General features: G+C 42.9%; 1 protein-coding gene across 1 annotated transcript in view; it reads right to left on the bottom strand.

Annotated features, from left to right (window-relative positions):
- Window positions 1-23,095, bottom strand: part of FRAS1 (Fraser extracellular matrix complex subunit 1) — a gene marked incomplete at both ends in the record, with an annotated part of 163,381 nt that overhangs the window by 21,662 nt on the left and 118,624 nt on the right. The window contains 21 exons of the mRNA XM_079534855.1: window positions 354-467; window positions 755-982; window positions 1,467-1,607; window positions 2,290-2,414; window positions 4,394-4,573; window positions 5,033-5,152; window positions 5,464-5,652; window positions 6,421-6,684; window positions 7,147-7,300; window positions 7,685-7,875; window positions 8,862-8,997; window positions 9,773-9,935; window positions 10,337-10,485; window positions 11,929-12,176; window positions 12,996-13,121; window positions 13,535-13,666; window positions 14,353-14,385; window positions 15,130-15,267; window positions 15,743-15,863; window positions 19,678-19,794; window positions 21,851-22,029. Of these exons, the coding sequence (XP_079390981.1) occupies window positions 354-467; window positions 755-982; window positions 1,467-1,607; window positions 2,290-2,414; window positions 4,394-4,573; window positions 5,033-5,152; window positions 5,464-5,652; window positions 6,421-6,684; window positions 7,147-7,300; window positions 7,685-7,875; window positions 8,862-8,997; window positions 9,773-9,935; window positions 10,337-10,485; window positions 11,929-12,176; window positions 12,996-13,121; window positions 13,535-13,666; window positions 14,353-14,385; window positions 15,130-15,267; window positions 15,743-15,863; window positions 19,678-19,794; window positions 21,851-22,029 (3,248 nt within the window). The remainder of the gene's footprint in view (window positions 1-353; window positions 468-754; window positions 983-1,466; window positions 1,608-2,289; window positions 2,415-4,393; window positions 4,574-5,032; window positions 5,153-5,463; window positions 5,653-6,420; window positions 6,685-7,146; window positions 7,301-7,684; window positions 7,876-8,861; window positions 8,998-9,772; window positions 9,936-10,336; window positions 10,486-11,928; window positions 12,177-12,995; window positions 13,122-13,534; window positions 13,667-14,352; window positions 14,386-15,129; window positions 15,268-15,742; window positions 15,864-19,677; window positions 19,795-21,850; window positions 22,030-23,095) is intronic.

Here is a 23,095-nt window from a genome sequence, read left to right on the forward strand (position 1 = left end):
TCCTTGCCATCAGCAAAACTGAAGATATACTGCCCTGGGGAGGAGAGACAAGGGGCAGGACATCTCTGTCTGGTTAAGGTGGGCAGGAGTGTACAGAGCCAGAAGCATGTACAAAAGCCTGCTGATGTAAGGGAAGGAAGTAATTTTGTGCTCTGGAGCCACATTGTCTGGATTAGCCAATGGAGCCGCAGTGCAGGCATCCCTGCACGCCTGTCTTTTCCAAGAACACAGAGGGGCTCTTGCAGTCTATCACAAGAACAAAAATGCCAAAGGGTCACAATATTCTCCTGTGAAGTTCTTTCTTCTGAAACAACTTGAGAAACAATCTAATTCAAATCCAGACAACCAGTTACCTTGCCATCCACATACTCCAGCCATTGCAAACCCTGGTTGGTGACCACCCTGGGTGTCCCATCATCCACAGGGAGAATGTCCATTCTGAAGCGCTGTGGTGCTGCTGTCATAACCTGACAAAGTTTCAGAGAGACAGCTGTTACTCTGCGAGTCAAAGCCTTGGCCACCATATTCTCAGCCTGGCTTCCTTTCTGGCTCATTAGGATCAAGATCCCAGAGCAAATCTGCATTCACAAATCTTGCCGTTACAGCACTGAAGAAGCATAAAGGATCTCATAACCAAGAATATTCAGCCTTTATTTTCTGCGGAGTAGCGGCAGCCAAATCTGCCTCCTCTGAGAGGAGGCAGCTTTCTATCAGCTATTTCTGTGGTCTCTCTCACCTCCCTTTGTCCCTTTACCTTTTTCCCCCCATCCTCCATAATGAAGAAGGGATTGGTCCCATCAGACACAGTGAAAGCAAAGCGATCCTTCAACGAGTTGCCTCCATCGTGACTGTAGCTGATGCGGTTCTGGTAAATGTCATCCATGGTGAAGGTGGTGGTTTGGTGGTAATGCTGCCCATTGCTGGTGTGTTCAATCAGGCCGTGTCGAGGGGGCTGCACGACTGTGAATGTAATTGCCTCAGCCTGCATGAAGGAGACAGGGTGATAAAGCTGATGACCCTGAATTGATTCACCCTGAGTTCTGCCTGTCCTCGTCTCTCCCCCAAAAGCCAGACCAGAAGGAGCAGGAGAAAATGCCATTTTCATCCGTGCCAAGCATAAACTTGGTATCAGGACCTAAGCTCTGGTAAAATCCACCATGTTTGGAGAGGGACAGCGCAAGGGTTAGCTCTGATGATAACTTTTAAACATTTTGCATGCAGGTTTGCTGTATGCGTCTCAGATATATCCCAGATGAAGCACATATTTCTCAAGCCAGGGCTTTGCTTTGTTCAGTCATTCATCTATTTATATACAAACTGGGCCTCCCACAAGCTCTTTGTTTGATGTTATCAGATAGGGTATGAGCAGGGAGGGATGACACTCACTGTAATCTCTCTCTTTGAGCACGAGCCCACTTTTCTGATAGCCCACATGTGCAGCAGAGCAGGGGAGGGAGGAGCCTTACCTTTGTGTCAGCATCTGTTGCTTTAAGCTCAAACTCCGTGATGGTTTTTCTCACACCTTCCTGAACTCTCATCCCAAGGCTTTGCACTACCGGTAAGGAATCATCCACAGGGTTTATGGTGATGTCAAATGTCTGGCTGACCTGGAATAGGAGGAAAAGTCTCTCTTGATGAATTCAGTTCAACAAGAGCACAACTCCATTCAAACAGTAACACTGTAAGGAGATCACAATCACCCACTGAGTTTGGGTCAGTTCCTTCTGGAGTTATTTAGTGAGTGAACGTGAGCTTATAAGCTTAGATTACATAAACTTGACCTCTTCTATCCCTCCCCACTAATATCTTCTTCTGCTTTCTGTGACATTTGTAGACACTCACTCTTCCCTCAATCACTCACTGTACTTTGTTCCTTTCTATTTGCAGCTACAATTTTTCCTTTTCAGAAAGTAGGAAGCAGATCTTGAGGGTCTAACTGCTTCTGGGTGCTTTATCAGTGCACTGGATCAAAGCTGATCTCCATGAGCAAGTGGTAAACAAAAGAAAATCAGATGTTGGTAAATCTGTCTCATGGGTCTACACTCTACACCTCAGGTGGCTGCCCCTCCCCTTCACAGAGCTCTTAACTCTCCCTGTGGTACATAACATCTCTCACAGCAGGGAAGAGTTACCACTGTTGCTAAATTATAAGCTTATATATGGCTTTTTTCACTTCCTATGTTACATGCATCTCTCTCTTGACAGGACAAGAGGAGAACAGACTCCCAGCACATCTTACAGAACCAATAGTCTGCTCAGACTCCGGGGAAAATTCATGCTGGGACCTACCTCATTTGTTCCATCAGACACAGAGAAGGTGAAGGCATCTGTATGCTTTTCAGCGTCACTAGTGTGAACATACTGGATGCTGCGAGAGGCCAAGTCTGCCTGGCTGAAAGAACTGATTTTTATCCCTAGAAAAAGAACGATAGGGGATAACGCATATAGAAAGAGCGAGGCAGGGAAAAATGCAGGGCGTTGGACATATGTAGCCATAAGTGTTCAGTCTTCACTTGCCATGCTCTAACTCAGCCTGTACCTCATGAACACTCTGTTCAACAACTTCTAAATGAAAAAAGGCACTTCCACAAACAGAACTATAAACTCCACTACAGACTTCACAACACTTCTCACTGCTGGCACACCCTATTCAGGATGAGTTGCTTGTTATAGAACAAGAGAAAAACTGGTGCAAAAACAGGAGCTGTTTCAATCTTTTTTTCTTTCATTCTCACCGCCATGAAGGATTGATCTAACCATGGTATCACTGACTATGGGCAGAAGATTCCCAGCCTCACAGCTTACAAAAATGTTCTCAAACTCTCTGCTTTATTTTCCCCTTCTTGTACCCCAGCATGCAGAACAGACTAAGCTCCATTTTCCATGCTGATTTATACTGACACTTTTACAGGTCCTTAAGTGTGACAGACACAGAAAGGTAGTCAAAACACATTTTAAAAAGCACTCAAGCCTTTAACCCTTACTGCTGTATTTGCCAAGTTTTCCTCCTCTTATCAACAACAAAAACCCAGAAAAAAGGTTTTTGCTAGTTTATCGTGTTAAACGGCTGCAGGCTACTATCCCACATAGCTAAGATAGAGAGATTTGGCTTAAATAAATGACCCAGGAATGGTTGATCAGCCAAAGTTTCCCTTGAGCTCATTAGCCTTAAAGGCTTATGTTCCCTTTTGAGCACTTCAGAACTCTCTCCTTAGGTTTAGGTCATTTAAATCTGAGAACAACTCTTTCAGTTTGTATAACCCTCTACCTTTGTCCATCGTGGACACAAAAAATCAGAATTGTCACATCTTCAGTAACAAGGGGAATAAAATCCTTAATCCATCTATTTCAGATTTCAAAAGTACCAGATCCATCAATTAGTTTGCAACTCAGACAAAAGTACTGCTTTTTAATTTTCTCCCAGCAGGGAGTTTACTTATTTAAATCTTTCATTCATTATTCCTACTCTGTCAACATGTGTGTCAGAGTACCTCTTACACCGTGAGGCTATGAGGCAAACCATGCACTGAAACTGCTATACAGGAACTGACTGCATTCTGAAAACACAGCAAACACACTTCAATGTCTTGTCAAGGAGAAATCTAATTCCAAGAATTCTAAGAAGAAATATATCTTAGATGAGTATAATCTACATCAGAACAGCATATTATATGACAGTACAGATGTAAACTAATTCAGCAACAAGGAATATAATACTCATACTCCTTGTGGATAACTGAGCATGGAAAGCAATTCTGAAATTCAGATCATATTTGCATGGAATTGTTTTCTGAGTTTCACAGGATTGATCAAAACCCCCCTGAACTACCAGACTTCATTAGCTAGCAGATCCATCATGCCACAAAAAGAACTCACTGCATAATCCCCTTCTCCTCTCCAGAGCATAGCTGAAGATGAGGCTGGAGTTTAAGGACCAAGGTGCACTGTGGTCAAGAGGGAGGCAAAGGAAGGTGTCTATTCACAGACGTGGGCTCTATTATCATGGTCATTAGGGGATGTATTCTTTAGGGCACTGCACTCTCTGTGGTCACAGAGAAGGCTGAAGGTTTGCCTGTCACGCCGAAGCAGCAGTCAGTACTGAAAGAGGAGATTCACACAGTGCGCTGGACTGATCTGCTAAGTCCATCAGGTAAGGCATGGGATATAAATTCAGCAGCTGAATTTATCCTCATCTGCAATTACCAGGCTGCTGTGCCTTCATGCCTTATCCTCCAGCCCTTTGAGCTAATGGCCATCAATTTCTAACGGGAAACATATTTCTGTGCAGCTGCCTCCATGCTCATTTTTCCTGCAGTGAATGTTTAGAACTCAAGAGGTCTGCAGAGCTTTGCTGTTAGGATCACCCAACCAATCAAAATGTCATCCTGCTAACCTGGGGAGGCTGCATGCTCCAGGTACCCCAGCTGTGGCTGCTTGGTGAGCTTGTACTGGAGCTGGGCTGGCTCACTGTCCTGGTCAGTGGCAGAGAGTTGCAGCGTTGTGATCTTCTTTGCGGAGTTCTCATCTAAGACCAGTCCTGTGTTAGTGATGATAGAGGGGGGGAATCTGTCCTCTGCAAGGGTTAAATGCAAAGCAGAGTTAGGAGAGATGGTCTCTTTCCATTCCTTGGTGTTATTCCCACTGGGTACTAGCTCACAAGCAAAAGACAGCATAGTCACATGCCATCCTCAGAAGGGAACCCCCCCAGAGTGATAATTTCAAAATGAGTATTCTGGGACTTGTCATTAACAGAAGGGACAGCAATGTAATGTCTTGAAGACAATCTGGACAGAATGAAGACATTACAGGGAATTCTTATGTCTTTATGTCGTTTCCAGTGAAGTTTGTCAGAGGCCAAAGAACTAATCTTTGCAGCCACAGATCCTCCCCGTAATCCAAACTTCAAAGGCCTTCAAAATGACAGAGAATAAAAGCTGCATCTCAGGAATTCCATCTCAATTTGCTGTACACGTGGAATGGGCATATATAAAGCTTTGCAGCAATGAAAACTTAACTTTTGACTACTTTTTACCTAATACACTAATATGAAAAAACTGGTCCATCAGCCTGTTGCCATCTGCATCAATCACATCAAAGGTGAAGGCAAAATTTCCACCAGGATCCCCCTTGTTGTGACTGTAAACCACTTGCCCTGGAGAAAGGGAGAGGAGAAAAGAGGCACTTTATTACAGGTAACTTCATGCAACTCCCAGTTTGTAAGCAGGCTGGCAAATATAAGCCAAGGGACCTGGAGCTTGACAGAGCTCCTGGATTCATGTTTCATTGCTTTTTCTCTTTATTCTTTTTCTCCTGCTGAGAGAGACTTCCTAATACTTGCTTAGTGATTCTACCATAACAACCTTATCTTACCTTCTTCCTTCTCCTTTTCTTTTTCAAATCATCCTTCTCCAATAAAAGGACAGCCATATTTCACTTGCCATGATTATCTAAAGTCATTCTCACCTTTCTTTATATTAGCCTGGGTAAAACTTCTGAGAGGCCCTCTGACAGAGATCTCGACTGGATTATCAGTATCAGTCAACTGCAGACGGCCCATGCTGGGATCTCTCTTCATGACATATCTGATCATTGTGTCATCCGGATAAACAGCTGCTGCTTTCAAGTGTTGATCCGTGATGCGTGCTGCAGAGCCTGAACCAGAGAAAGAAAAAGCTCACAAATAGCTTCAGCCAATCCACCTAAGTGATCTGTCTAGACTAGACCACACTGTATAAATAGCAGCTCACATTTTACAGAACCAGAATACGGTACTTCTGGGGAGAAAGGAGAACCCCACCATAAGTAAAACAGAGGCCTCATCTACAAGGATCCTCCACCTGGATGTCCAGTGTGGCACAGCAGTGTCCCAGGCATATGGTTTGTTCCTGCTCAACTGCTTGTTCTTGGCTTGCTGGAATGCCCTGGAATGAAAACTGTGTGGGCACTGCACTGCCGTGGGGAAGTGGCTTTCAGCCTTGCATGATGTCATACTTAACCAGCCCTGCACAACAGAGACATAACAGCTTAAGTAGAGCTGACACATTTTCAGAAATGTGAATTGAGTGTAGACAAAGTTTCTGAAAACCGGCAGCCAGCAGCTGTCTGTGAGAACTGAGGTTAGATGCTCTCACATGTTCCTTCTCAACTAACAAATACAAAGCCCTGAAATTGTTTTTGGGAGGCAGTGCTTAACTACAGCATGCACAAAAATATCTATGCCTGTAATTCTTTTTCCTCTGTCCCTTTCAACAGACAATTGATTCTGGCTCTGTTACGAGGAGATTATTTGGAAAAGACCTCCCCAGTCAAGCAAGAGGCATGAGTTTACACCTATACCTCGCAATTACATTCAGCAGGAGATGAATTTCTCCCACAGGGCTGGCTAAACAAGTGACACCATTCCACCCTCTCTTCCCATACCAGTGGGGAGCTGCAGGACCCTGTTGACAGTCAATGTGGGCAGCTGCTTCTTTGGCAGCTCCATGGAGAACTCCAGCTTCCCTGTCTGCATATAGAGACCATCTGTAATGGAGAAGCCAAATTCATCCGTCTGCGCTGCTGCACTGCTCTGAGAATAAACAATCAGCTCATCCAAAATGTCCTGGTAGGTGAAGGATGAGCCCAAAGACAGCACGTGTCCATGCTCTAGGGGCTCCACAGCAGTCTGCCTTCTGCGAAGGTGACCTGACAAACAACAGATGCATCAAAATTATGAGGAGGACATGGCACTCTTTGCATGCAGACTCCCAGTGGGATGCATGGAAGTGAACATGGTTTTACTAAAAGAACCGATGGAAGTTTTTTGCATATTGCCTTCACTGTACACCTTGCCTTTTCTTTATCATTGCAGGTAGATGCTCAGTTCTTTGGAACTGAACCCCACAATAGAAAATGGAATAACAAAAAAGGGAGCGTTCCAGAGAAGTGGGTGCAGTCTGTCTTTTCTCTCTCTCACAAATTGGGAAAGCTATCAAAGAGCATGTCTGTTCTGAAGTGCGACTGTTATGTCACTGCTGATCTAAACGTGCTTTGTACAAAAGTAGCAGGCTTCCCTCTCACATCAGGGGCTATTACAGATACAGACAAACACACACACACACACACACACGAACGTTCCTACTCCCACCCCAGCTTGTCAGGACTTACCATGTTCAGGACTTTTGGTAACCACAATGACAAGCTCACTGTTCTGGGTGTCCAGGTCCTGCAGGTTGAGCGAGGCGTTGGTAATAACCACACTAGAGCTCTCATGCACTCTGACAGGCTCCAACACCATCTTCGGGGGCTCATCGTTCCGCCGCTGCACAGATCCCGAAGTCAAACAAGGGCAAAGGCCAAGGAGAAATGAGCACTTTATGACAGTAGTGGCACTAATATCAACAGACGGACTACAGCAGACTCTCCAAATCTCCCCAATAACGTGGCTGCTTCTAAGAGGATGAAGACACCTGAGAAATAAGCCCTGGGAAGAGTCTGCAGTGCACAGCCCTTCTCTGGTGTGGCAGGGGAAATATACTCCTGTACCAGGGCAAGGAAATAGTTCAGAGGAAGGAAACTCCCTAATCCCCTACCCATGTATTATAAAGGTGTGAGGAAAGCTCACAACTAGAAGGAGCTGTATTTCAAAAAGTCAAGTGTCTATGTGAAAAGAGAGTGTTCTTGCAGCCAGAAAGCACAGGCGTACCTGAATAGTGATGTTGATGCTGTGCACGTCAGACTGGCTGAAGCCATTGCTCACGTAAAAGCTGAAAACATCACTTGTTGGCTCAATGCTTTCGTGGACGCTCTGAAAGTAGTAAATGCTGTTCTCTAGAACATCTTGAATGGAGAAGGATGCATCTGTGGTAACAGCACTGAGCGGTCCAAAACTCTCACCTGAAAAACAGAATGCTTCTGGTAAAAAAACGTTCAAGTCACTGATAAACTAAAAATAGAAGCAGCAGGATTAAGAGAAGAATGACACACTGAAGGATGCAAGATGTTCATTCCTAAAGCATGGCTTTTGTCATCTTGTGACCTTTGTAGAAAGTGACATCTGCTGCATTAGAGCAGGCATCAAGAAAGCTGCAGTTCTATCCACAGTAAAAGCAAGCCCACATCTGAGAATTACAACATTCTTCAGTGACGAGACAACGGCTAATGTGCCATCTGGCATCGGTACAATCACTATTTCAAACTGCACCTTGCAATAGTCTCATTCCCAAGAAAACCAACCAGTTGTGGCCCATTCAAGGATGGAGGCTCTCCATTACCTAGATGGCAAGGGCTGGGAACTATTAGGAGGAATTACGTGTGGTGGTTAGCAAACCATGTACTCCAGAAGAAGGGCAGTACCTGCTGCAACAAGCTGTGACACTACCAGCCCATGATGATATTTTACCAAGGGAAGCTGTGATTTGAGTAAAATGATTTATGTTATTGCTGCTAGGATCACCTATGGGTGTAACTAAGCAGACAGTCCTCCTGGATAAATAACTCTAGACAGTCCAGCATAGATTCTACTTATTCTTGGAATTACAATGACATAAAATTGTGTTACCCAAGATGCTATTCCAGAGCTCTCCCATCCTTCAAGCTCACTGTAACATTCAGAGGAATTCAGTAGAATTTGTTCCGTAGAACAAGGGCAGTCAGAATAAAGCATGATGAAAACAGAATGTTTGAAAAAAGCTCTTAATGCCCCATTATCACAGCTTGGACCAGCTTCCAAACGAGAATTAGAAACTAATGCTCTCCAGAGACAGTTTATCTCATAATGCTGACCACTGCACAGAGGAACTATGATAAGGTAAACTAGAATCTGCAATTTCTATGTTTCCTTTCAGTAGCCAGGAGGAAGAAGAGAGAGCCAGGCACTTTACCTGTCTTAGCGTTTTCAATGTAGCCATACATAGGTAGAGTGATAACTGTGACCCTCAGGTTTTCCTTGGCAGCAGTATCATAATCAGCAGCTAAGTGGTGATGAGCCAGAAGTGGGACCCTGCCCCCCTCATCCACCTGGAAAACAAAAGTGTATGACAAAGTACAGCCCACACACACAGCAATGCATGAGTCATGACTGAACAAGTGTATCACCACCCCATGTAGAAGAATTTCCTGGTCCTCACAGTGCTCATTTCTCTTAAGTCCTGTCCCATCCTCCCTCAGATCTGTTCACCGTGAGATCAGCTGGGAGGAGAGGCAGGATGATAAAAACAAAACCTGCCTGGCCCGCAAGAGAAGCCTGTGAATGCTTTATCAAGGGAAAAAAAAAGGACTGGCAGAGTCATGCTGACCTCTTAGAAGGCAAAATCTGCTTTTCTTGTTGAGAAGAATCTTTTGAAAGCGAGGGAGGGTGAACTCCAAGCTAGAAAAGAGGGAGATGACTTCAAAAGGCTTTGATAATGAGTCTGAAATGCCAGGTATCTGTTCAAAACACCAGGTGTTTTCAGACTCTTTCATCTTCTGCTCATCTTTTATATATAAGCTGGTGAAATAAGGGACCAAATACTAAACAAGGTAAATTTGACTTGTTCTACTGATATCAATGGGACATCCTAGGACAAACCTAGCTCCTGACTAGAATAGAGGTAAGCACATGAGGTTCAGGGATGCAACAGTACATTCAGTCTCCTCTGGGCTCCAAGTAATTTCTTAACCCTCTGCACTCACAAGATTGCATGTGTAACACCATGCTTCTGCAGTGATTTGCCCTCAGTCCAGAAAAACTATCTGATTCCCCGTGTGTAAGACATTCTTATAACTGTTTCCAATCTCTTGGGTAGCCACTTACAATGATATGGTCAGCAAACACAATGAGTGACGGTACTGCCAGGGCGGACGTGATGGTGATGGTAAACATCTGTCTGTCAAGCCGGTTATTATCAGCATCAAAAACAGAGAAGTGAAAGACATCCGTAACTGGCTGATTGCTTGTCTCAAACACAGTCGCGTAACTGCAAGTCAAAACACAAGCTGTGTCAGAGAGTCTCGCTGACAGCTGGGTCAATGCACCTCATCCAAGCACATCTCTTGGAAGAGAAGCAGTATTTCAGTTCCCAAACCCAGCCATTTCCTGAACTCTTTGAAATCACTCCTTTTACACTGTCTACCTAAAGTATCACCATGACTTTGCACAGAAAAAAATTCACATAATTTCAACCAACTACCTTTCAGATATGTGTAAAACCCTAATTCTATACAAAGAAAATGCTCTTATTTACAGTCTCACAGGTTACAATTGCCAAGAAAATACTATCTTAGAAACATTTCACCACCCTAATACAGTCCCGAGTTCCCTGTGGAAAGCCCACCAAGCTGTTAACTAGTATGACTTAGAAGAACAGCTATTTGACACCTGATCCTCTGGTTGTTGATGTCTTCCATGGTGAAGTTATAAACCCTAGAAAGCTCTTCATCATGAGAGCCAGACGTCCGTAAGAGGGTGCCGTATGTGGGCAGAGATATTAACTGGATTCTTATCTCTGAGTCAGGAGAATTGTTGTCCTAAACAACAGGAAAAAAGGAAAAATTAAAAAAAAAACAAAAAACAGGATTAGTGTTTGCTTCCATCCATTGAAACTGGAAGGATGAAGAAAATATTGTTTTAGGGGAATATATCAAACCAACAGGGTCAGACCCTCAGCTGATGAACAATGAATGAAGCTCTAATGATGAGAAAAGTCAATTAGGTGGACATTCCCAGTACCTGCTACAAAATGTATTTTCCTTTTCTCTCAGCTCAGAGAGGTTCTCCTTCTGTCCTTGTATTACGCCAACAAATTCCCAGAGATAAAACTGGCACTTCTATTTTCAAATTACTTTACACTCCCAGAGGACTGGGTCATTTATGTAATACGCTTTTCCCAACTCCAGAAAAAATGAGCCAAAAAGACACCCAGCAGAGGGAGTAACTGTTGCCCACTAATGCTTCAGAGGCACTCTCTTATTCAGTTCTTAGTAAAAGTGGTGTGGAGCAATGCTTCAAAAGCCTGATTCATATTAAGCAAGAAGTTGTTCCTGGCTCTTTTAAACTTCATTAGGTACAATCACTTCTGTGACATAATGACTCATATGTCATCTTTCTAATAAAAGCCTTTCTTGGTTGCCAGAAAGATAAGACCCAAGGCAGAAATCATATTCTCAGGATACGCATCAGGAAATAAATCCTCTTTTCTGTGATTGTTGTGTTCTTCACATTAAACCTGAACAGCTCCCTTGTCAACCTTCTTCATAAGGAGAATGGGACAGGTCCCTGACTTTTATTCAGGCAGATCCTTTGGAAAAAAACATTTGCCTGCCTTGTTATTCTACCTCACTCTGCAGTTTCCTAACCATCTCTCTGACAGCCAGTACCACAGGTCTCTCCAGACTCACATGTGCACTGCAATCTCTCCAACCTCCTCTCTAAAAAGAGCATACCTGCACACCTGAAATCCACTGCCAGTGTCTGTGCTGCTAAATTAACTGGGAGAACACCTTTCTCTGAATTTTGCCAGCAGGACAACGCATACAAGAACACAAACACTGGAATAAACTCAAAGCTACACCAGGAAGCACAGAATCTTGATTTGCTCAAAAAAAAAAAAAAAACCCAAACCAACAACCCCTGAAGCTTGTGCAGAAAAGAACCAAACAATTTCACAATTGTGTGAGGAGGAAGAAATTGTCATGAAAATACATGTGTTGTTAGGGAGTCTGTTTGATACAAAAATCTGGGATTAACTCAGTTCTCAGCATGGCAGTTTCAGGGAAGCAGGGATAGCCTTAAAACCCTGCTGGAAGAAAGAGTCTATTGTCCCCTTTTTGGCAGGACACAGTCAAAAGCTGAGCTCTTTGCCAAGAATCCACACTAATGGCAAAGAGGTGTGGGTGGCAAAGCGTTTGTGTGAGGATTAGGCATGGGATGATGGCAACATTCATCAGATTCAGAAATAGACAAAAGCTTACAGTATAAGCAAGGTGCAATCGAGAGAGAGTTGCAGAGCTTTTACTAGCCACAGTGATTGCCAAGAGGCAGCCTGGAGCCAGCTGTGGACCGCTGTTATCCAACAGGGACACTTCCACCCTCAGCACTGTGGTCACTGTGGTGACGCCATCGGTGACAGAGATTTCCATGCTGTCTTCTGCTGCTGCTGAACCATCATGCACGTACTGCAGAGCATTTCGAGTGACGTCTTCATAGGTGAAGGTGTCACCTTCCCAGAAAGAAATACAGAAGTCAGGAAAACTGCTAGTGCACCAATCCAGTTCAAATGGCCTAAGGCCCCAATTTAGCAAAAGATTTAATCACACACTTACCTGGCATTTAATACCATCCCTACAGAGCTGTGAGTTATGAAGACATTTTAAAGAAAGTAATACATGTGTAGGGCAAAGGAAAAGCTGTAACCTTGTATGTTTTATAGACACAGTGACTCTTCACAGAGACAATTCTCTGGAAATGCACAGATCCTCCTTTCTTCCCAGGTGCTTTGTGAACTCAGGCCTGTCATAACTAGATAAGGCTTCCCTCTCCACATCTGTTTGCACTACTCTCTTACAGACAATATTTGTTCATCTGATCATACACAGGAAACTGTTGCCATCAAAATCAACAGGAAAACTCCACAGAAGGTTTTGACTACTGCATCACCACAGATTATGCAGACCTCAGCAGAAATGTTCACTAAGTATTATTTCACATGTAATTTACCACGTAGAGCAAAAGGTTTCTTCTGATTAGCAGCTGATATTCTTATCACAATAGAGTGACTGCCCACCAGCCCATATGTGTGTTATAGAAATTCACTATCTCGGCCAGGATCTAAACAACAGACAGGAAATGATCTTTCATGTACTCTCTCCTGAAGTCACACTCTTTCAGTCAAAGAATTCAACACATTTGTGGCTGCGGCTGCATCTGTTAGAGGCATCTGTCTCCTCCTACCCAACTAAACCAGTCAATAGATAGGTAGAAGCCGGATGTGAGTGGGCACTCCCTCCCCTGTGCTGAAGAAGATTTCTGCTCAACTCACCTGCTCTCATGTGCTCCTGCACACCTGCACCATGCTTGAGCACAATGCCATGATGGGGAGGTTTCACCAGCTCAAAGAAGAGGCCCTCAGGAGCTGTATCTGTGTCGCTCACAGCCAACTGGATCCCTGTGCCAGACACATAGAACAGAGGCTTCAACATCCTTACATCTTTACATCCTGGTAAAGTCCCTAAATTTTTGTCATCTGTTTTTTTGAATGGAGCCAAAAAACTTTAATTTAGTCAGTACCTGAAAAGTCAAATAATTCTGGAGCATCCCTAGCCCAAGGACTTGCTACCTTCATGGAAATAATTAGTCCCCTGATAACGTTTGGATCGGGTATTGATTCAGAGAACTTACTGTCAGTGACTCACAGTATTTCTAGTATGACAGCTACACAAATCTCCAGTTCTTGACAGAGATGTGCATATGTCCACATATTAGGGGGATATTTATGAAACCCCCAGCAAGCATCCTGACACCACCAGGAAGTGGCTTACGTGAAAAAACTCTGCTGCCCCATCCTTTCAGTCTACTCACCGATGGTGGCCTTGCCCCCCTGGATGACCTCCAGGAAAGGAGCTGCGATCTGGAAGACTGGAGGCTGCTGCTCTGCAGAGAGCAAGTGAATGACAAACACCATCTCTGGGGTTGTGTGCTCTCCACCTGACACTAGACACAGACAAAAACAACAACTGAGCATAGGGATGTGCTTTCAGGGATTCACAAATCTACAGATCTGTGTGGACGTAAACACACAACTCACACCTATCTGGAGGTATTTACCTTTGTCCCTAACTCATTTTCTAGCACAAAAAGTATAACTTGTAAAAATCAGAGCATGTTTGCATGCATACTATTTTCCATTTATCTACAAAGTGTACCTGTAAGTCTCCTTGCAGGTGGATCACTTTGCATACCTGTGCTAGATAGTACATGGAAACGGAAACATATTACGTAAGTAAGAAGCAGCTAATTACTAGCAATTCAATGGTGGAAATATTTCCATTGTATATTTAAAAAACAACAACAACAAAAAAAACTCCATAAACAAAACAAAACAAAAAACAAAATCCAACAAATTGAAACACTGATGTCCCTGTTCAGGTAGAGGGAAAACAGGAATGAACATGCATTTATGACACATTCCAGGAAACTACTGGAAAAAAGGTGTGCCTATTAAACTGCATCTTAAACTGTATAAAACACTGCTGGGACAGAGGGAACGAACATTCCTTGGGCACATGTATTTCCAGAAGTTCCTACCGGGTGCCCTCAGAAAGGCCAAGGAGTAACAGGCAGCGTGAAGGGCACAAGAAGGAAAACTTTGGCCAAGAAACAGCAAATGGTTTGCATACCTGTAAATCGGAAGTTCACTGACTCTGGGAGACCTGATGGGATAAATACAAGCACAGAGTAACTGCAGTTAGCAGAGGACAGTTCATACTGACGTGGATTTGGACAGCTTTTAGAGAAAGCCAAACTGGACACTCTCCTTAATAAGGAAAGCACTCTTTTCTACACTTTCTTTCCAGGTAGTGAGAAAAAACACTGCTCTCCTCCAGTCTGTGAAACTCCTCTGGGTGTCAGCAGAGGGCATGGCAATGTATAGAACTGCATCTACCATGTACTGTCATTTTATCACATAGTCCCACACACCAACTGGTCCAACATGTTTGAAGTTTTTCCTGTTTTCCCTCCTCTACATCTTTCTCCTGACTGTTATCCTCCTGATGGCAGAAATCTAATATCCTGGCTAAACTGATTCAGTTCACACTCATCAGTTCTTGTCTGAATCCAAAGACTGCTGGAGCCAGTACTCAAGCATGAGAAGGGCAACAGTTCCTAACCACAGGGCACCAGATTGACAGTTTGACCACTGCCACATACAGTATGAGTGTCAACAACGCTAAATGCAGCAGAGAACACAGTCATACCCCAATAATTCACTGAAAGCTAATATACTGAACAAGAGGCAAAAAATCATTTCAAGAATTGAGTGAACTTCTGAAGCATTCCCCAAGGCAGATTTCTACATCCTTTGTATTATTCAATGAGTAGCCCCAAGATCATTCCAGAACTGGAGGAGAACCAGCACTCTGACTTGGCACTGCAAAGAACAGTCAGCTCCTTACCTGCAAATGAGAATGCAATAATCTCTCTCAAGTGTGGAGCTGCAGTTGGTGGACGATAAGCAATCTTGCCATGGTTTATATCTGCTTGAGTGAAATACCTGACTGGGGAGAGAGGCCTGTCTCTATGCTCCACAATACCTACAGAAACAGAGTTCAGTATTAAGAGAAGGAACCCATTTATTTTTAAAACATTACACCACAGAGGATTGCTTCTTTTTATCTTCCCAAGTATTTCTTTTTATACCTTCAGCTGTTGCTAAATGAGTCAGATGTTTGAAACTGCACCCAGTATGAGTTCTACAGAGCTATACAGGACAGTAACTTAAAACAAATTCTTCACTTGCTTTTTTCTTCAAATACCTCTCACTAAAGAGGCTAGAAGCAGAAAGCCACAGCGCAACATGCAATGTCTTCCAGTCAATCATAAGAAAAATATCTGTGCACTGCAGCATACTCCTAAATAAGCCAAAGAAACAAGATGATAGAATGCTAATGAAGGGGGCAAATAGTTTAGCAGATGCTTTCACAGAACAATAGACAGTAAAAAAAAACCATAAAATATGCTCAAAGAAGCATACCAATTAATTCAAGCTGCCATGTTCTGAACAGGTACACTTGCCTTGGCCAGGAAGGAGAGGGACAGTCACGTTGAACAGGATTTTCTCACTGGGTATTTCTGGGTCCACAAAGGAGAGGTGATGGGGCTCAATCACTGTCACGCGGTCCTCCAGAACCTCAATAAACACATTAGAGCAAGAGCATCAACACAAGAGACATGGAAAGACAGACAAAAATACAACAAGAAAGAATTCGCTTTGCAATAAAAGATAAGATAGACTTTGAATGTAAAGGTCTGTCTCTTAGACGTAAAACTAATGAAAAACAGATGAGCTGAACCCTTACCAAGTTCCTCAAACTTCTACAGAATAGGAACTAATTGGGATGAAATTACAGAAGAAAATAAAGCTTAACAGTAGTCAAATTTGCTTTTAGGGACATCTAAACTCATTTTCAGCTCATCTAAAATCCAAATTGAACATGTAACACAGAAGCTGAGTACTATTATGTTCAACAGAAGATGTCACTACACAGGCCTACCCCCAGTAAGTTCTTACTGGGGAATTAGGAAGGGCTTATAACTTTGGAAAAATAAGAATCAAATGCCTCCTCCTTTCTGTTACCATGATCTTGCCCCCACTTCGAGATTGTCCATGAGAGGGGCAGCATTTTTAGTACAATCTGTCTCCTGCAGATGCTGGACCACCTCAGGTAGAGAAGCTTCATTTTTCTGTCTACAGGAACCAAGAACAGATAAAGAAAAAATCTGCTTTGATCAAACACTCCCTGGACAAAAGTATAATTCACTACCTACCTAGTCTTCCAGTCCCATCTAATGTGGCTGGACTGGATTTGCTCTTAAAACAAATCTTGAAAATATTTCAGTCATTTCCATACAAATACAGAGGAATTGAAGCTTCCCTTTTTGTTTTAAACCTTTCTAAAAATGCCCTGATCTTTCCATTATAAGATCATCATTAGTCAAGGGTGGGCAGTGTGTTACAAGAATTATGGTGTTGTACGAATAGATGTAAATGGTCAAAGGCAGTTAACTTGCATGAATTTATGAACCTTAACCCTGCAGAAATAATGGCTACGAGAAATCATCAAATTAAGTGAAGTCCAGCTGAGTATGAAAAATAACTAGCTCATTTCATAATCACTAACAGAATATGGGGAGTACAAGCCAAATTAGGGAAAGTACAATTAATTCACCTCTGTTGGAACATCAGATGATCAGGTTCAGGAACAAATTACAGGTTTCCACCCACCACATCATGTGCAGCTCATTGAATCCCAGCACTTTCATGCCTTTAAGTCCACCCTGTCAAACCTATGTCTCATCCTGCAACCCAGGCTGCCCAGAGAAGCTGCGGATGCCCCATACCTGGAAATGTTCAAGGCCAAGCTTGATAGATTCCCGGGCAGTCTGATGTACTGGCTGCCAATATGGCCCGTGGCAGGGAAGCTGGACCTAGATGATCTTTGAGGTACCTTCCAACCTTTCATTCTATGATTCTAAGACCCTCAAGACCCAGTCTGGACACTGAAGGAAGGCAGGGTTCCTTAGCAACAGCTCAAAACATCACAAACGTCACCAAATCTACAGTTCATTTCTCTTCAGTATTTTCATGCAAACACATCAGAAGAGAAACCACAGCCTAATCTATGAATGTCTGTTGGGAAGCATCAAATAAAAGTTGACAATCCATCTCAGATGTGAAACAGTTGCGTATACAGCTGGAACCAAGAGCCATGAAGTTTATTCGTGATATCATAGAATCATAGAATCACAAGGTTGGAAACAACCTGTAAGATCATCCAGTCCAACCGTCTCCTCCTCACCATTGCCACCACAAGCACTAAACCATGTCACGCAGCACATCATCCAGATGCCACTTGAACACTGCCAGGGACAGCGACTCCACCACCACCCTGGGCAGGGCATTCCAGTGCCTGACCACTCTCTTGAGAGAAATAGTTCTTCCTTATGTCCAACCTAAACCTCTCATACAACTTACGGCCATTACCCCGTGTCCTGCTTGTTGCCTGGGAGAAGAGGCCAAATCCCCTCTTCATCACAGCCTCCCTTCAGGAAGTTGTAGAGTGCAATGAAGTCTCCTCTGAGCCTCCTCTTCTGCAGACTGAACAATCCCAGCTCCCTCAACCGCTCCTCGTAAGACTTGTGCTCCAGACCCCTCACCAGTTTCATTGCCCTTCTCTGGACATGCTCCAGGACCTCAACATCTTTCCTGTAGTGAGGGGCCCAAAACTGAACACAGTACTCAAGGTGTGAGGTTTCTTTCAACATGACTATATACAGCCTCTGTGCAAAAACTCCAGGCTTCAATGTAACTATGGTGTAACACTAATTCATGCCGCCTCAGGAAGCAAGAACCTTCCTTTTCAGATGCTTAGAAAAAATGTCTCCTTCACAAACCCCATTTCTGTTTGTATTGAGCTGGTGTGTATGTAGCTCAGGCTCCTGTAACCCATGGTATCAGTGTACTGCAAACAGGTAACGCGAGTGGAAAAAAAAGTAGTATAGATGTTTGCCCAGTTCAACTATCAAAGTGTCATCAAATTTTCTTCCACCTTTCTTGGAAGGACACTCAAAGAGACAAGGTTTACAGGTATGAGAAGACTTAACATCCTGTGCTTGCTCTTCAGCTAAAGGAGTTTGAAGATGAATGAACAGAACTCAATCATGCTGATGCAAGGAAGTGCAATTTTATGATGAAAAGATTTAAGATTATAGTTTCTTCATAGTTGCCTCTAAGGCCTATTTGTCTCTCCCACAGGTAGGGCTTGCAGGTTGTGAGGCGTCCCTCTGTAAAATGTGTTTTACGGCACTATTGAATTTTGTGGTGTGTAATTAGCTATAAAATCCAGTGCAGCATGGCTTAGTCAGACACCTCTCCCATCAATTTTACCAGTAATGGCAACAACAAAAAGTCAAGAGAAGAAAGACACATTGCAGGCTATTGCTCCAAGTAGCAATCTGAACATGTTTTATTAGTGCCTGTGAAAGGTCAACACTATTTTAAACGCTGACAAGGCCCTTGTGTCATGAAATTTTGACTAACTCCACTCCCATTGCTTCCTTTGGTCTTTTCTGGCAAAGCCCCATATTCTCCTCCAGCCCAGGCACACAGAATCCCTCCTTACACAGCAGGAAAAGGAAAGCTAGACTTCTCCCACGTACACGATGGCGCTTGTCTAGAAGGCATGCGCTGAAGTAGGAGGGTTCACAAAACCAACTCTAGACTTTGAACACAATCAGGGAAACAACTAAGTTACAGGCAATGTTGTTATCAAAATGGTTATTCCTTGAGTCAAAGCTCCAAGACAAGGTAGTTCAGTCCATGCATGTAAATGCACCAAGGCTTGCCTGAATAGTTTCCAAAAGCATTATAATCTGTGTTCCTAACATCATAATAATAAATGAAAACTTTCTGGTGTAGAAGGGTAAGTAAATTTGCAGTGGAATTACTAGCAAGATCTACTCATTGCAGTCTCTCTAAACCACAGCTTCTTCACTCTTGCTACTCCTAAAGGCTTCTCAGGAAATGGTATTTTGAAAATACTAAGAATTCAATAAAAATATTTAAAATATTTTCTCTTTTCCCTCTCCTTTCAAGTTTATAAATTCATTGCTTCTAACGCTGAGTTTCTAAATTCATTGCTTCTAACGCTGAGTTTCTCAACTTGCTTTTTGTTGTGTTTTTTTTTTTTTTCCCCCCAACCATTTCCACTTTTAGCCTATCTAGTTTTTTGTTTGTTTGTTTTCCTCCCATTTCCACCCTAGTTATCTATGTGGTCTGTACGTCTGATCCCTTGGATTTAGGTGTTCGAATCGAGCACAATAGTGTGGACAATAGCAAATGCAAGAACCAACATTCAGAAGCCACCGCTTGATGCAAGGCTTTTGTCACTTTGCACTGCAGCAATGAACATGGAAAACAGCAGTCAGTGGTGTCAGACACTTACAGCCATGTGCAAAGAGGAGCCAAGGGAAAGCTGAGGTGCTCTGGGTGTCTGTGGGAGCACAGCAACATTGAACATGTGGCTTTCCAAGCTGGCTTGTGGACTGGCAGAGCTGGACACCTGCAAAACGAAGATCAGATGAATGGAAACCTGTCAGAGGACATGGAGGACATTTCCACATAAGTTTCTTAATTTTCTTCTCCTCTCCTGCAGATCTATGAAGACAAAGACACAAATTGCTCCAGGGTGTACCAACCCAGTGCTGCAGGGAACTAAGGCTATTAAATAAGAATCAGTTTCTCTATTATTGCCTCTACAGTCTGTTCACCAGTTCTCTACCCCCGACTCGCTCATTACTGCCTGTGCTGGACACTTCCATTTTGCCAGATTTTACTTCAGCTGGCTGTATATTTTAGTGGAACTCTTCATCACGAGAACAAAAAACAAACATAACACACTTTTAAACCATCTTCCCATCCCCAAAATGACAACCCACTGTGCTGGTTTTCCAACAATGGTACCGCCTTGACAGTGACTCCCTGTGACCCCAACATCTTCCACGACAGTCTGTGCTCATGTTTCAGAAAGACCCATAAAGATTTTTCACGCGCAACTTCAACACCAAAATTAAGCCAACTGCATCTAACTTACCATAACAAACTCACAGTGACAACATACGAAGCAAATCATACTGCATTTGTAAAAATTCAAAGAACCAAAACCCTGTCACAGCAACCCTGGGAGGCAAGTGCCTCAGTTACAGCTCTATCTGTCAGCAGGTATGGAAGCCCACACTTCATTTCAACAGAGCCCTCTGTGAGTCAGAGTAACACCTCAGCTCACAATTTGAAGAAAATGCTTGAAAATGCTCTGCTGACTTAAATACAGTAAGTTTAACCTTTTGCTGGAACTCTTCTGAGTTGCTGTCATCTGAACATCAGCTATCAAAATACTGATGAAAACTACATGTCAGCTTCATCTGAGCTGTCCCAACCCATAGCTGAAGGCTCAGATGTGTTACTGTCTCCTGATGTCACCCAGGTAACCACAGCTTCCTTTCTTACTTAGTATGGCAGTATGTACAATTACTGCTACCATTTCAAGACACTAAAACCAAACATTTAGTTCATGCAAAATGCATACTCTGTAAGAAGAACACGGCAATTAAGCTACAGATTAGATTGTTCAACATTGACACTCACAAATTCCTCATTATCACTTATGTTAATTACTTTAGAAATTACCTTAATTGCTTCTCCAGTGCTACAGTAACACCTTCTGAGTTTTAAACCAGATGTATGCAGTGTTTTTCACAAGTGTTCACATTTGCTGGATATTATGGGATATTGTTAAATGTTCCACACAAAAAGAAAGGACCAATTTGAAGATTTTTTTGGCCATTAAAACTGAGGGGAGGTGGGACTTACTTTATTGTTACATCTGCTGGAGAATATTGGTATCTTTTTGTTTGCTTGCAAGAGGAATTACTGCAGGGCAAAAATTAATGATTAACTGAAGCACTGAAGAAATCAGGAGGGTTGCTTGGTGTTGGAACTTACAAAACAAACATTAAAAAAAACAACCCCCCCCCCCCCCAAAAAAAACCCAAAAAAACCACAAAAAAAACCAAAAAAAAACCCCAAACCAGTCAACCCTCTGCACCCAGAGCAAATATTATGGGTTTTAGGAAAGGGTGCTGTAATTACATACGGTACCAAGGAGTCAAACCTACTGCTTGACACGCAAATAGCCCAACATAAAAACTGCCAAGATATGAGCTACAGTAAGATACCCTGCATGCAGAAGCCTTTTCACACAGGTCTAGACTTCAGGAATACCCTAGGAGAGCATGGGCCAGAGGACTTCTGCAAGCATCTCCTCATGCAGATTTGTTACCCAGCCAAAGGATCCCAAGAACAGCCAAACATGTGGCCATATGAAACCACATCCCTGCTTTTCCCTCCTCCTATGGGATTAGCCTCATCTCAAAGAAAGCTGGGGGATGGGGGACATCACATTACAAAGAAGGATGGGAATACAATAATGAAGTGTATCCACCCTGGTACATAAACTCATGCACATTCATTCACCAACACCACACACCTACATACACCTAAGTCTGTATGTAAGCATGAAAATGCCCACAGAACTTCTCTGTGAATAATACAAGAAGTACCTGGAACTGAAAGGAGTCACTCTCTACTTGAGTTCCAGAGTGCCTGTACCACACAATGCCATTGTTGATGTCCTGCTGGGTAAAAGAGGTTGTAGGTGAGGCTGCTCTTCCATCAGGCAAAAGCTGCCATGACTCTGCTGGGCCATCTGCTGGCATTGGGACCAGAAGCACCACTTCACCTGGGAAAACAAAGATGAACAATCAGGGCACAACTCATAAGAAGATGATGATGCCTTTTCACTAATTAACAAGCATCTGAAGACAAATGCCCACCAACTCCACATTTTTTTCCATCTAGACTGATGAAAAGATACTGCAGTAAAGCACATAAAAAAATCACCAATGAACCTTTGTGGTTACACAAGGAAATTTTATTTACTGTCTTAGCAAAGGGCAGGTTAAACAGTTTGTGCAAGGACACAGGAGAAATACAAGGCCAAGCAAAGTACAGGATCTGCAAGTTCACACTTCCAAAGTGTATTTCTGCTAAATGACCAACACACGTCAACCTTGAGATCTGTCTGCCTGATAATCTGAGCAGAAAAATACTTCTTGGAGCTCCTGTGAAGGGACAAGACAAGCAAGACACGATCAGGGTTAAAAAGCATTGCATCACACTACCCATCTTCCCCTCAAGGATACAACTTAAGTATCAGAATTCAGCATATTAATTTTTTCAAGGTCAGATTTTTTTTTTTTCTAGCTGTTTTTGGTATTTATTATGCCAAAAAGTATCCTCAACAGACTTCTCTGAATAGAAATACTCAATTGTAGAGCTCCTGAACCAACAGAGTGAAAAAAACCTCTATCATAGCCTGTAGATAAAGTCTGTATGCTCTGGTGCGTAGCTCCTACTCCAAAGGATGTGCAACTTTTGTCTCCCTAACATTCTGCTCATTTCTGATTTCTGTATTGAGAAACAGGTTCTCAGCTGGGCTAGAGGTCACTGGCACCACAGAAGTAAGAGGAGAGCAGGATGGGGGAACATCCCACGGGTTATCAACTTATCAGCTTTCCTCATGTATGCCTACAAAGATTTTGATGTCACCACTGAAATTCAAACAACTTTAATCTAAAAACATTATTTAAATACAATTAATCAAAAGTGCTGTGTGCCAGAAGATGAGCATGAAAACCATGGTCATCAGTTTCAATGAGCCACACGAAACATGAATGCCTTTACAAACCACTGACATAAGCAAAACAAAAACCTGACAAAAAGCTTTACGATCAAAATGAATTGCG

Source organism: Tetrao urogallus (genome assembly GCF_951394365.1).
Source record: "Tetrao urogallus genome assembly, chromosome: 4".
Classification (NCBI taxonomy): Eukaryota; Metazoa; Chordata; class Aves; order Galliformes; family Phasianidae; genus Tetrao; species Tetrao urogallus.